The following is a 15,515-nucleotide window of genomic DNA, read 5'->3' as shown; positions in this document are numbered from 1 at the left end:
TGAACGGTTTCATATGAAACCGTCACATACGGTCATCATTTCAGTAACACACTGGCTCAACTGAAATGTACTTCCCCAGCAGTCTAATTCATATTCACTGACACACAGCGGAAAAAAATGTGAACAGTCTTCAGCTCGGTGGTAAAATATTACACGCCACACCAGAGTGGATTGAGCGCTAATATGCGATCGCTGACTCGATTCTAGACTTCCATATTAGTAGAGTAGGCTGCTAAAGTGGGGTAAGAAGAGGGAGTTCTGAAGTTGTAAATACGCTCAGTGAGTCACAGAGTGGAACAGTGAAGAACATGCAGACACAGTGTGAGACAGAAGAGACCTGAAAAGGAGAGAAATCCCCCTTTTATTCATCTCAGGCAGAGAGAAAGAGAGAGAAGGAGTGGTAAAGGTAAGGTCAGCCAGCCCAGCAGAAAACAGACGTTAAAGAGTTAACCAGAAATATCGTCATTCCGGTCAAAACTAACAAGTCTTCATTTGACTCACAGTCCTGGGAACAGAGAAACAATCTTCACAGATTTCTTAGGGCCTCTTTCAGCTGTGAGCCACAATTTAGCAATAAAATCTCAATGCAAAATGCAGAAACACTACAAATCATGAATATTGTAGATGTAAAGCGGTTCACTCGTACCAGGCCAATGAAAAAGTTTTAATAGGCCTGGTAAAATGGAAAATTACTTCTTCTTTTTTTCTTTGTTTTGTTTTGAGTGGTAAAACGTGGTATCAGGGAGGGTCTCTGAGCCAGCCAAACGCGTTCTCTCAACGTTAGGAGGTGTTGGTGGGGAGGGGGAGGGGAAGGGATATCATGACATTATTAACTTTTAATATTATTTGTACCCCACTGGTGCACTGTGATGTAGTCAAAAGGTTTTAGAGTTAGGCAAAAAAAATTGCGGGAATTTTGTCTTTTAAATGATATGAAAATGGTGATATGAAAAAGTTTTCCTGCTGAAACCTGGATAACAAAAAAAAAACTTGCATTTTTTTTCTCTTTGAGGTCCAATTTGACATTTGTGTAGTTTCATGAACCAAAAACAGTCGCCATCTTCTCTTCATCCCTTAAAATTAAACAGGCTGTGTTTGTTACTGTGCCTCATTCAAAAAGCACTCTGGGCTGAAACACTCCTTACAACTTCAGCGTAAGTGGGCCGGGCTAAACTGCTGTAGGCTGAATAGATGGATACATGCAAATGTGTTGGTTTTCGTGACATCGCAAAAACAGTAAGTTCAAAGCAGGCTGTTCTACGCCTTAGTTTCCATATATGGACTACATGGACTGAGGAGTGAATGATACATTTTGAAACTTTAACAGTGTTTACATACTACATGAAACACCTTTATTGAAAAAAAAAAGTGAGGAAAATGGTTTTTCCATGATGTGGGTCCTTCAAGAAAAAAAAATGATGTGCAGTATATTTAGAATATGCTTCCTCTGCTCACTACTGCTATTCATGATTTCAGAATTGTGGGTTTTTTTGTTTTACAACACATACAAGAATGTGATATTGATTTGAAAGAAATATACATGTCAGTTGAAAGATTAATCATACACAGAAAGAGAGAGACGTCACGTGTGGTTTGGAGTGACTAGATTCAGAGATTGAATTACCCACAGAGAAAAGTTTTCCTTTGACTGTTCATGTCAAAGCAACATATTTCCATTCCATGCTAAGGCAGTCGCTTCTCTGTGTACAGCTCAACCAACAACATTTCTCAGAAAGTTCAGAGACAATTTCTGAGATTTGAAGCTGAAACGTTAGTGTGGTTAGGTAATTTCTTTAAGTACAACATAGAGATTGCTAGATTTACAGGCCTGGCTTTTTCCCTTGCACATGTATTCCCATGTAGGGTGCACGCAAAAATGGAACCTTTCGGAAGAGACATGTACTTTTGGCGAATCGAAAGCTAAGCCGGACTTGAGCTCGGGCCAAATTCCGCTGATTCCATCCCCAGACGCCAACCCGAGAAAAGCCTGCAGTTCTGCTCAGCTTTTGCGGAAGTGAAGCGATATTTTCCGTCAAGACGTTTCTTAGTTCCCTTTTCAATATAAAGTTTATATTGTGCTAAAATTTCAGCATGACCCCTGCGTACGGCGCTGACTTTACAGCTTCCTCGTGATCTAAAAGAAGAACATGTTTTACAGAAGTGAGAATAACTATGCTGTAGTCAGGGGATATTGGACTTCAAGATAGATGTGGCGATATTCACCACATGCCCAGAAGAATACAGGCACCCTTTCAGCTCCAGCTACTTTGAGGTGCACCAGTTGCTGATACAGCCCTGTATAATCTCCATAGAACAGCACTGCCAGAATGGGACGCCTTGGAACAGCTGAACATTGAACTGTGGAGCAACTGCGATCTCCAAAGTGATGGAGCTCCATCCAATAACGTCAGGATGAGTGTCCAGAACTGATCATCCAACATCAGTACCAGACCTCACTAATGCTCTTGTGGCTGAATGCAGTCAGATCCTCACAGCAATGTTCCAGCATCTACTGAAAACAAATTGGACAGAGTGACAAGATGGGCAGACAAGTGTAAAATATTTCTGTTAAATTTCTGTGAGATGATGATTCTGATCTCAGAAGATAGGGGAAAATGTACCATGTTTTTTCTGCTGAAACTGAAACTTGGGGTGATAAAACAAAAAAAAAATCCCCAAACGGTCATGTTGATTTCTCTTATTCCAGGAAATGGAGTTTGACACACAGCGTTACTGTTGAGGTCAGAGTTCACCAGAGAACCATGCCCAGAATTTCTCCCTTTTTATAAGAAAGGCATAATATCTAGTTTGCAATGTTGGAATTTTTTTGAAAATACAAAAACCAGGAATATCAAGCGATTTTCTCGGATCATGACAAACTGAACTTAAGATGCATTTCATTACTCTTAAAGCAGATTATGCAAAGTTTCTTCCTTTAAAGTGTGCATAAGTTCTTCGCACTCATACGTCATTTACAAACCGTTTCCTACAAAACCATCTGTTGAAAGCTTTCAGAGAACCAAAGGTGGTTCTTTTGTGGAATTGCACAAAGAACCCTTTTTGACACCTGATTTTTGAGTGTACAGCTGAGTAGCTCTCATTTAAATTGAGCCACCAGAGAGCCAGAAATTGCAGTCGTGTGTCATCTTCCCATGGTAGGATTGAGATAAGTCGAACCACATCCTCGGGTCCTTGAAGTAACCCAGCTCAACTCAAGATGAAACTCAAGATTACTGGTTTTCGAGATTTTTTTTTATGATGCTAAATGAATATTGAGCATGATATAGCAGAGGAAACACGAATATCAGAATGGTTTTGGTGTCATGTTTTGACCCATGTGCTAACCACAAGCACTGCTGCGTGTCACAGTGGTATGCTGCCCCCACACGTCTCTCAGAATAAACATCTGTGGACCAACTACACTCATTTCACTTTTTTTGTACACCAATCTCTACATTGGGCAGTTCCCACCGATTTCTATTAATATTCAAAACCATCGAAATTCTTGTTTGAGACAACCTCAAATAGTTTGCCACAGTAAGTCACACTTCCTGTATTCACGATTGTCTCTGCTCACCTCTCTCCAGGTTCAGAAATGAAATAGCCGTTTTGTAAATTTTTTTGACTGTAGTACATTTTGCATTTTTGCAATTTTGTTATTTCAAGTTTTTGTAAAGTTTTGTGGCATTTTGTAGATTGTTTGTAAAAAGTTTTGTTTTATTTATTTTTAAAGTAGTTTTTTAAAGGTTTTCTGACAAATGAAAGAGCCGTTTTGTAAAGTTTTATATTTATGTAAATTGTATAAAAATGTAAAGTTTTTTGCCATTTTCTATCTCTCATAACTTTTTTGTCAATTTGTAGTGTTTTGCCATTTTAAGAGGTTTTGTTTTTTTTCCCTAAATTAACTGGCCACTTTGTGAATGTTCTATAATGTAGAATGTCTTTTCAAACGCTGTTAGTTCACACGCTGAAATGTCAGTGGGAGTCACACCTCTGAGCGAAATAATCTATTGATTTTTATCTTTGCAACTTAATTTTTTCCACTGAACGTACTTTCATCTGTTAATCAGGTTCCCCAGAATGAGGCAAAAAAAAACCACACACTGCTTTCTCGTTTAAGTTCCTTTATTTCAGATTTCTAATTAAAGTTACAATTTTCCACACACTGATTTAAGCTATTCACAATGATCTGCTTAAAGAACCGGGCTCCTGCTGGCAGGCAGATTAACTCCGTCCACATAAGCTAAGGTAAAATTACATCCTATTCACTCAGTTAGCCTCCTATTGGCACAGCCCTGGCAGCTCGTTGTTGTTGGTGTGTGTGTGTTATCCTTAAAAGCTGTGCAAAAATATGGCAAAATTGAGTCTAAATCTGTTGTGTCTCAATCTAAAAACAAGCAATGTTGAGGGAAGCCTCCCTTTTGGACCCAAAGGCAGAGGAAGAATAACAGAATTATGGTTCCCTGAAACTTAAAGACAAAAAAAGAAAGAAAATCACAGTTTTTTAAATTGGCAGGAGGCTACAGCACTGAGGACCTCCAGAAGTCCTCAGGAATGCTTAGAAACACAGTAAGATCACAGATTACTCGTATTGTTCCCTAGGTTTCTAAAATTCCTGCCACGTATCAACGCACCAAATTGGAATAATTCAAATCCAGCCGCACATTTCACACCACAGCACAGCAAAGCATCCATGTTCAGGCCGAAATGCTCGTGGCACTTCAGCTCAGGCTCCTTGGAGAGGCAGAAAAGGCAGAAAAACAAGGCAAAAAACAGGACCATAATGATTCTGTAGGTGGTGGCAGCACCAAACCTCTCTACTCCAAATCATCAGTCACACTGCTTTAAGGTACACTACGTTAGTAAAACCTGAAAATCTCAACTGCTCAAACAGGAATGGTTCCAGAAAGATTGGGAAACGCAAAAACGTGTTGAAGACACAAGTGCTAATTTGCTTTATGGAATATTCAAGGTGGAAATGATTAAACATGAACAGTTTACTGCATATACACACAATAAAAAATGTTCTGGGGTCCTCTTTTTAGAGTTTTCTTTTGGGCCAGTGCGGGTCTTAAATTTTTAGGTAATGTCTGATAAATCGTTAATATCTTGAAATGAAATCTTAAAAAAAGAACATTAATTCATGGAATATCTTTAAGTGAGGGTTCAAATGCCTCCCCCTGGTTCCAGGAGGAACGTCTCTTTCAGTGGTCCATGATTTCAGTCTATCCAATCTACTATAATGGACTCATCCCCCAACCCCCAATGAAAATACTGCCTGGGTGGGGCAAGTCGATGTTGTCCGGATGTGTTTGAGGGATCCGCTGTTGTTAGATGAGCTCGACGTAATTGGCTGGAAACATTCCAAAATGGCCATCAGGACCGTAACCTCGCCACCAGCCTTCATCGATCATTTCTATGCCGGTGATAATGTCGTCAGGGTCAAAAGAGATCTCTGTGTCATCAGCTACGGAGAAAAACACAGAATCAAACATGGAGCACGTTTATAACTTGTAAGATGAAGACTTTCAATAAGTCACGTATTCACAGATTTTCTTATCGTAACTGATATCAAGCAGTTCTGTACAGACCCAGTGACCAAGAGCTTATTCATATCTGTCCTCTCATATTTTGCTTTTTTTCTTCCATTACATGAAACGGACTCCAGCCAGTCAGAGTGAAAGCACTGCTGTAAGGTTAGCATTTGCACCGAGTCGCTTCCAATTCCAACTCCTGACCGCTATGATGGCATTTGGGGGAAAGTTACCTGTCCAGAGTAGAAGCGTTTTCAGAGTTGTACAATATAGTTTTAACGTTTTAGCCAATGTAATTATCTTCTGCTGAATGTTATTCTACTACTTTTTAAACGCTTTTTTTCCTTCAACTATTGTAATTATCAATCCTTTGTACAAATATTGACTCTGTTTAAAACTGAGTGCATTTACATGCAGAACAACAAAACATCAATATCTAATTTCGCCTGTTGTCTGATTACTCAAGTGATCCAAAATATCAATTTTCTTAGATCGGATTAAATACGCCTAAAAAACAAGATGTCGCTTGATGAACATGTCTCTATTATTTATCTTAAGAATTTACAGCTGGAAATTTACATCTGCATTTTGCAAACTGTAAAATTAGGGTCTGAAATTCAATTCACAATTACAGATTTTTTGTATTTAAACCATTTAAACATTTTATGCAGCTCATTTATGGTAAAGGGAAAATTAAGGCCAGAATTCACTTTTTATGCAACTGGATGCGACCTGTGTGCTACATAAAGAACAGTGGCCAACGAAATATTAATTAAACAAATAGACTTTCCAGGAACTTGCAATCTTGGCATCACAAAAATTCACGCAAATTCAACCAATCCTCGCGGTATTTCCCAGAGCTCACAATTTTACCCAATCGCAGCATTATTACCGTTCTAAACACGTAACGCTTTCAAAATGAAACGTACAGCTTCTATGCTATGTGCTGGGAAGCTGCAGTCTCAGTGTGTGATAATTATGCTAAACTGGCCACAGCTTTCGAGATTTTGTCAGTTCCATTTTGACTGCCTGTCTTCATGTCCGTGTGAAAACTCTTCCATGTCTTTTGTGAGCCGCTCACTGTGTGTTGTGACTAAGACATTCGTAAAAATTATGAAAATTAAAAATAATGTGGCAAGGAGTTTAAATTTTGCATCACATGCTGCTTTTTTGTGAGTTTATTGGCACGTTGCTATGCAACAGTAGTGGTGAACAATGAATATTTTGAAAGAAATCTGGTTATTAAGACAGTTATTGTCAGTTTTCTAAAGTGCCTCTAAATGTGTTGAATGCATTACTGTGATTTTAAAGGGGAATTCCACTGATTTAAATTTTTTTTTTGCATATTTCAGTTGTTGAGATGTAAACAAAGTCATTCAGAGTGGTTTGATGTAAAATGGTTAATTGTAGAGAAACTTACAGACTACTTACTAATTTACTGTTGTTTTTTTTAAACAGTGGTGGTGATAGGAACCAGGGGTCTATAACACAAGTATAACCATTTTATTTATCATCCAAAACGACCAGTGAACCTACGTCTTATTACATGTAATGTTAATAACGGTATAATAGTCATAAATGTGAAAAAAAATAGTTTTCTTTGGGGACTATGTTGCTTTATCTCTGCCAGGAATGTATTTTAAAAACATGTTTTGGACCAACATCTATCATTAAAACAACCCCAAAACATCAGGCACTGTATTCATAACTATTTCATATAATAACTTTCTCTGATGCAGCTTTCAGAGACAAACACTTTAGATGTCTGATTCAGTATGTTTCTCTAGAATTAAGCATTTTGCATCAAACCATTTACTGTTTACACCTTAATGATTCAATTATGCAGATATTCTGGTGGAATACCCCTTAAAGTCTGCTTTGCAGTGCCTAACAACACCTTAACCGTGACAAATCCTGCAACACAAGTGGCTTTACACTTCAGTAAGGCACTCAAACATCACCTTGCTAAACAGCTCTACTCGCTGTGGTACTCACCAGCCTGGTAGTCATAAAGCGCTCGAGCGCAGGTGCCGCGATCGCCTGCATCCTCATACGTGTTAGGCTGCTCCACCTAACAGGGAAACACCACGTTCATCTACTGAATGTCCTCACAATGCAGAATTACAAAAACGCAACACTTCTACTACATAAAAAACATGCTATTTGGAACTGTTTATTAGCCAAGCTTAGTATTGGAGTACTAAATATACCAAATGCAGGAGGTGGACTGATTAGCTGCTGTGTACTTCTGTTTTCACTGATTTTTGCTGTTCACACACAGTTCTGGTCACTTTTGGTTTTAAGCAAAGCCAAACTCAGTGCAGATGCAGAGTGACAGATTAAATAGCTTTTACAAGGATGTGTACTTTCTAAGAATTTCCGATTTTGGTGTTTTCAACTGCTTGTTTTCTGAAAAAGGCTTTTACCAACCACATTCATCTGTTTGTAGGTCACACCACTGAGGCATTTGTAAGCATTAATACATATTAACCCACCCATGTTCAGCAACTAAATGTTTACAGAACTTGATCTGAGGCCTAAGGTGATGAAATTTTGGACCAACAGCTAACAGCTTTATTTTTGATTGTTTTGATAAAACTCAGTAGCCCCATGTGACCAAAAGGGGCCAGATTTACTAAAAGAGGCGCTAAATACCGACAGTCTACCAACACTTAGCACTGGTGGGGGTGGCTAATTTAGTGGCTTATCTAATAAGAACATCCATCCAAATGAACACAGGCGCAACTTCGTAATCAACATATGAGCAGCGCAATATAACCGCGAGTTTGACTTGAGTGCTTTTTCTACAGATGTCTCTTTCCACCGGGCTGCGTTCCAAACCGCATACTACACCCCTAAACAGTGTGTAAAACCTGTACATCACCATTTGAACTGCACTCATTAATGTAATATATGAAGTATAAAAATGTTTTTATTCTCCGATTCTGGTTCAAATAGTAACTCATTACTTTGAAAATGTCTCAAGATTATTTTGACCGACTAAATCAAAATGACATATCGTTATTTTAAGAAAATAAAATATTTTGATATAATATAAAATTGAGACAATGAGTAATTATTTTGACTGTCATTTGGTGGTTTTTGGCACATTTACAATTTGTGTGAAATTGTAATATCTCTGTTTAATTTGACAGAGTTTCCTGCTCTTATGATTTGATTGCAGTGATGCTTCCTCTCAGCTCTCTGCTGTTTACATATCTGAATGCAAAATTACAGCGTTGCCCCTTTGTCTAATTAAATGAGCTAAAGAGCCAATGTGCCTTTAGTAAATCGTGACAGCCACTTTCTGATGCCAAAACAAGGTTTGAGATGGTGCAACATGCCAGTAAATCTGCCCCTAGAATGAATATGAAAACTGATGTAGTTAAAGACTAGAGAGCTGGAGTGAATGTTTGTGTGCTGGTAGTGTTTGCTGGACCTGCGGCGGCTCCTCGTAAATGTTGTCCGGCTCTTCTACTGCTTCATACTGCGACTGCTGCTCAACATGAGAGTTATACTGAGCACTGACCACATCTGAAAGAGAGAGAAAAGAAGAGAGGGGACAAAAAGACAGAAAAAGAGAGGGAGAGTGAAAGAAGAAACAAAGAAACACAGAAAGAGAGAAAAAAAAGGCAAACGGAGAGTGAGTGAGAAATATACAGAGAGAGGGAGAGGAGAGAAACGAGAAACAGAAATAGAAAGAGAAAAAAAGAACAGAAAAAGGGAGACGACAAAGAAGAAATAGAGAAAAGCAGGAAGAGAAAATAAGCAAATAGAGAGAAAGAGAAGTGGCAAATAGAGAAAAATAACAGCGAGAGGAGGGGAGAGAAAAACAACACAGGAAGAGAGGAGATGGAGAAACAGAAAAAAAGACAGTGAGAAAAGAGAGAGAAAAAAAGGAATGGAGGAAGAGAGAAAAAAAGACAAGTCAGTCAATTATTCCGCACTGTTGTCTTTTGTCCACAAGGTGGCGCCTCAGCAGTTGTTACTGATGTATGAGGAGACACAATGAGGACGTAATAACAGAAATGAATGAAGCTTGAATGGCTGTTGTCAGGCAGTGCGTCTGTGTGTCCCACCTTCATACTCTTCGTCCTCTGCTGTCTCTGGTTCCTCATACTCAGACGCTGGAGGCTCCTCAACTTTGGGCTCTACTTACAACACACACACACACACGCATGCATAGAATCACACACTGTTTTCACTCAGGTTTGTGGACTCGTCGGTCAGGCCTCTGCGTCAGGGTGAACTCCGCCCAGCAGGGGATTGTGCAAAGCAAACAAATCCACTTTCTCTTTCACACAAACATGCGCAGCCCTATAATCTCACAAAGTAAAAGCCACACAGACTGGCCTGGTGATCAACACCCACCACATGCTTTCATTTTTACATTTACTCTGATTTTTTTGTATATGTGATGTTGCATATGAAGTGTTAGAGCCCATATAAACATGTAACATATTGTAAATAATTCGTTTTTTAATCAATCAGTGTTGGGGCGACGTTGGGGTGACGTAACGAAGTACTGCAACACATTACAGTATAAGTTCTTGTAATCGCATTACAATTACTGACTTCATAAGAATTACGTCACTTGCGTCATTCCTGTGTCTCTGTCACTGCGTGTCAACTGCGGAATTCCTCCTCCACTTCCTTTACCAGTGTCTCACTACTTGAGGGGCGTGTCTGTCTGCAATGCAGGACGCCCAGAGAAATAAATGGATTTCAAATACATTTCAAATAAATTCATATACTCATAAATAAATTCATTCTACTCATATCGGCTACTTTTCTTTTTATTTATTTATTTTTTTAATGATACACTTTGTTGGGAGTGAACTTTACACCCAGAAGAAATATCAAAGCTATATTGTGATTAATATCACCTTTATTAGAGAAATAACACTTTTTGTTTTTCATTATACGCCAGCTGTAACTCTTAAAAACTCTTCCTATCCAAAGCACTTCTAAATGGATATACGGCTTTTTTTATTAAACTCCTTAGTTAAATATTTCTGCAAAGTATGAGTTGTGTAGTTAAAATATTCTGTGTTTGTTATTTTTTACTCAACTGCAAATACGGAGACTAAATGCTCTCAATTAGCTACACTGTGCAATGGAAAAAGAAGGGGTGTGTCCCACAGTCCCTCACACGTTTTTTTTCTCTATTCCTTGTTGAAATGAATGGGGATAATGAATCATCACATACTGCAAGAGAATAATATTAATTACACACAATGTATTTCAATCACTGTATTTCAATGTCCTCTATATAGACTGTGTGACTCAAACCTAACAATCTGTCAAAGCATCTAATCACGCTAATATGAAACTGATGAAGATCCCAGTGATAAAGAGAGAAGCCCAATCTCAACTAAACCAGTAACAGCTCCATAAGCTTTACATTTTATTCATAAATATTTTACACTGAAGCAGGTTTTATTAAGCCATTACTGGCTTGTTTCAAGGATTTTCAATAGCAGTTCCTAATTTTACTCAAGCATAACTGGCTGTATCTTGTTCCAGTGCAGGGACAGTGACCTGCTTTTTGAATGCCGTTTACTCTGGTTGGCGATTTCTTTCTAAATAAAGCTCTGAAAGGACTGTTGGGTTTTCCCTTGTACTTTCCAGTTGGTACAGATTTGTGTGGGTTTTAGACTTAAAAGGAACTCTAACTAACTTAAAAGGAAAGAATGGTAAGATTTCTCTTTTCCAATACGTAATGAGTAAAGCAATCCTATTACAGTTTGAGTAGTAAGAAAAAGGCGGGAGGTTCAGAAACCAAAGCCCTGTAGTGGAGCCTGGCAGAGAAAACTAACATACAGGGTAACTGCTGTGGAAGTATTTAGTTCATTGAGCTCAAAACTATGCAAATCATATCAAGTCATGTCCGAATGTTGTACTGTTTTCTAGTTATTCTGGTTTGTTTGTTAAAATCTGTGGCTTAGTCTGTGGCAGAGATCTTCTTTTGAGACTCCACATCTGTTACAAATTGAGCCCGTTCTAAAAACGTCACCCGTCCTTTGTGTTCTGCTGGCTTTAGAATGGTGCATAGTGCTTGGAACCCTGATGATTGCTATTTGCGATGTTATTCGTAGACGCTGTTTAGGTCTCATAGCGGTTACAGTCCAAAAAGTAAACGTTTTACATTAATTACAGACAAAAATTACACAGAAGCGGATTGTCTTGGTGGATAACGATAGTTTAATATGTTGAAACTTTTTTTGCCCATCTGCTGTCTCACTTTTGACTGGCTCATAGAAAGTAATACTATCTGTGGGTTGGCTAAATAATGACTAATCTGCTGCTGTGCTGTGTTTGTGGGAGTGGAGTTCTACCTCAGAATTGCGGAAAATAAAAAACCCTTCAAATCTACACAAAGTACATGAAACGGCACTCAAAATGGTGGATTCCACTGAAAGGGAACGAGTTTGCATGTATGTAATCAGTAATTTGTAATGGATTACTTTTTAAGTAACTTCCCAACACTGTTCTGACGTACAGACTACGTTCTCCAATCTATCACATATTTATATGGGTGGAAGCGCAGTTATGATTTGGCTCATAGAAAAGCAGAAGCCAGCAGGAGAGACAAAGGGAGGGAGGGAGGGAGAGGGAGAGAGAGAGAGAGTGTGTATGTGTGTGGAGATGGAAAGAATGATGCGTTCTATGATTATAGAATAAAAGACACTCCACACAGGCTACATTCCTCACACTGCACACAAAGCACACTGTGTGATATGTAATGGTGGGTCATGCCAATTAACTGCTCATGTGTAAATGCTGAGAGAGCTAATTCACCTACATTATTACTGTATATTTAATGCATTCGGGTATATTACTACACTCAATGCTGGCTGAGTCAAAACAATATTTACATCAGAGGCATTAAATCAGAGCTGTCACTGTCTTTTAAAGTCATATGCAAAGGTCTGAACACTCCCGGTCAACTGGCGCCCAAACTTTGGAATACAACTATAAAAATGTAAACACTACGTGGTAAAGAAAATGCATATTAATACACGCGTCTATCAGCCTCTGTAAAAATATCCAGTATTATCATGCAAACTGCCGACTAATCACTGCAGATTTACTGAACAGATAAAATCTTATTTGATGTAAATCAAGTTTTTTTAAAACTAGGAGCTCTCTTGGCTTTACAAAGTGTGCTGTGTTTAGATGTGTGCTCGATGTGTGTGTGTGTGTGTGTGTGTGTGTGTGTGTGTGTGTGTATTAGTGTGTACCTGCGGCTGGTACAGGTGAAATCTGGCGCACGGGAGAGCGAGAAGGCTCTGGCTCACAAGGTTGCTTAGACAGAAAAGGGCTTTTCAACCGCCCTGAGACACAAAGACACCAAGAATGAAAAGATCTCCAAGCTGACATTTGACACGGGCGTCATACATAGTTGGACAAAATGAGGGTTGAGTGAGGTTTAGTAACAACATAGAGAGACAGAGAGAGACAGTACTGTACGCAACAGTAGGCAGAGATAAATAGGGCTGCTGTGATAACCGTAACGCTGCAGTGGTGGCATGTTTACCACAGTGTTTGACACTTTTTTCCTCTTCTTTTTTGGAGAAATACCTTTTTAATGTTCCAACAGAGATGCACAGTTCAGGGCTTGTGAAATGACACAGTGCACAGTAGGCTAGCTACATTAGCCTAACGTAAAATGATTATAGACCTATCTTTGCTTAATACAAATTTTTCTATGCCAGCCAAGGGTCAAATTTTCAAGGGATGGGGTGAGTTCAGCCAATTCTGTGAGGGAGGGTTTGAGACAGTGGTGCTGCTTATGAGCTGTACCTATACTACAGCATTTTATTTCCCCTAACAGGATTTTCTATAGCAATTGTGAACTGCCACATTCAGAATATCAGCCGTTTGTCTACCCATATCCATTACCATAGCACTACCATTAGCAACACTAACAGTAGCAAAATCCCAGTTAGAATGTCCAATATGTCCAATATCTTTAGAGAATTAAACCGATTTTCCAACACTTCTGTATAATTAAACATTTAAAGTGTAAACAAAGTGGTGGTGATGGGAGCCAGATATATGAATACTGTAATGCTTCTAAAAGCTGCCTTACTGGAAGCCATCACACAAAATGTCTACAAATACACTGACGTATGTCTGAGACTTTGTTCTACGATAGCTCTGGGATACATTTTCAGTCTAAAACGTACTTTTAAAATCCTTTAATGATGTTTGTTTTTTTTTAGAATTTTTTTTTTTACTATTTTACCATCATTAATATTTACATACAAAATTAGAAAACATGTGAAGGTTCACATGGCTATATTTGTGTTGCAACCCCTGGTTCACATCACCACCACTGTAAAGAAATCAGAGTTGGTAAGTTTCTCTACAATGAACCACATCATAACAAACTACTTTGAATGACTTTATTTACATCTCAGCAAGAGCATAATGCATAAATTTTGTAAAATTAGTGGAATTCCCCTCTAAGTGATGCTGTATTATGACAATGATATTCTCTTGAACATGTGACCTTGGTGAGTAACTGTAACTATAGCAGGTAAGGAAGCTCTTTCAGCTTGTTTGGACTTGTGCTGCAAACTGGAGTGAACTTCGTACTTCAACCACTCCACCACCCCTCCACCCCACCCACGGCCTAACACCACATGCAAATTAAACGCTACTGAAATAAACGTCTCCTTTTAATATAGTGGGACAGATTGTATCTGACCAGGACGCTTCAGTGGTTCCTCGTCAGATATATGCATGCTTAACACAAACTGCTGTGTGGGTTTGTGTATCTACTAATGGAACCTCTTGAGATTCAAAAATATCTTCACTAACATAGCAACATGCAAAAACACACTGTATGAGCGATGTTCTGTGATGGCAGACGGCATGTGTTTAACCCTTAAAGGTCTACAGTTGTTATACTATTCAAACTGTGGCTAACCACAAAATAAAACTTACATAACTTTTTATAATAAGAGTTTTCGCACTTTTGACTATTTAACCACTAGTCTGAATGAGTGCGTTTACATGCACTTATTAAACCGATCATAATCAGATTTCTGCAGATATCCAATTATTCAAACGGTCATGTAAACACCATACTCTGGTCTAGAAATCCTATGAGAAATCAGATAAAGAGAGCTTGATTTTAGCTCAGTAGTCAGATTCTCAGTGCATGTAAATTCTTACTCTGATTCTTTTGGATTTCTCAGTCTGCACATGCGCGAGAACAGACAGCAGTACCAGCGTGAGTTTTATGTTACATTTACATCATGTCCTCTGTGAATTTATTGGCTGGTTGCAGAGCAGAAATCCGATTATTGTCTGACTCATGTAGACCTGGAGTTTTCCCATTATCTGATTACTTAGAAGCATGTAAACATGTTGATTGGATTACTGACAAAATCTGATTTTCTGCAGTTCTGCGGATTATTAAGTACATGTAAACACACTTTTTGTACTAAAAAAAAAGTTGTACTTCAATTTTTGTACTAAAAATTTCACACAACTATTTTCCAATCTCTTTATATCCCTCAGTGTTAACCTCTAAGAATCCAAGGCTTATTAAATCCACAGGCTTATTATTCAGTAACTACACGGCATACAGTGCAAACTAGCTGAGTTTTTCTTAGGTTACAGAAATGAGTAATAAACATTTGGGAAAAGTAGGTCCTGGCCATTTAAGGCTGCACTTTGTGAGCTCTGTTCCTTTTGGCTTCCTATGTATTGTGACTGATTCAAAAGGCAGTCCAGGCTGAAACACTCCTTAAATTTCAGCATTAGTGGGCAGCGCTAAATGTTTAAACGTAAATGTGTTGGTTTTCATTACATCACAACAAAAAATGAATTTAAAATTGGGCTGTTTTTGCCATCTAGTTCCCAAAAATGGACTGTATGGAGTGAGGAGTGAGTGGTACAGTTTGAAACTTAAATAATGTTTACATACAACATTACACTTTTTTTTAATGAGCAAAATTAGGTTTG

General features: G+C 38.5%; 1 protein-coding gene across 2 annotated transcripts in view; it reads right to left on the bottom strand.

The window, feature by feature from the left end:
• Window positions 1–4,107: 4,107 nt before the first annotated feature.
• Window positions 4,108–15,515, bottom strand: part of dbnlb (drebrin-like b) — a 34,277-nt gene continuing 22,869 nt past the window's right edge. The window contains exons 11-15 of one of the 2 annotated variants that reach the window (XM_036578305.1): window positions 12,779–12,871; window positions 9,614–9,685; window positions 8,974–9,068; window positions 7,530–7,605; window positions 4,108–5,467 (exon numbers count right to left, since the gene is read on the bottom strand). In XM_036578305.1, coding sequence (XP_036434198.1) covers window positions 5,331–5,467; window positions 7,530–7,605; window positions 8,974–9,068; window positions 9,614–9,685; window positions 12,779–12,871 — 473 coding nt within the window. In that variant the 3' untranslated portion in view covers window positions 4,108–5,330. The remainder of the gene's footprint in view (window positions 5,468–7,529; window positions 7,606–8,973; window positions 9,069–9,613; window positions 9,686–12,778; window positions 12,872–15,515) is intronic. The other variant, XM_036578306.1, reaches the window with a different exon arrangement.

The sequence above is a fragment of the Colossoma macropomum genome, unplaced genomic scaffold (assembly GCF_904425465.1).
Source record: "Colossoma macropomum unplaced genomic scaffold, Colossoma_macropomum, whole genome shotgun sequence".
NCBI lineage: Eukaryota > Metazoa > Chordata > Actinopteri > Characiformes > Serrasalmidae > Colossoma > Colossoma macropomum.
This window is presented reverse-complemented; position numbering and strand designations above follow the sequence as displayed.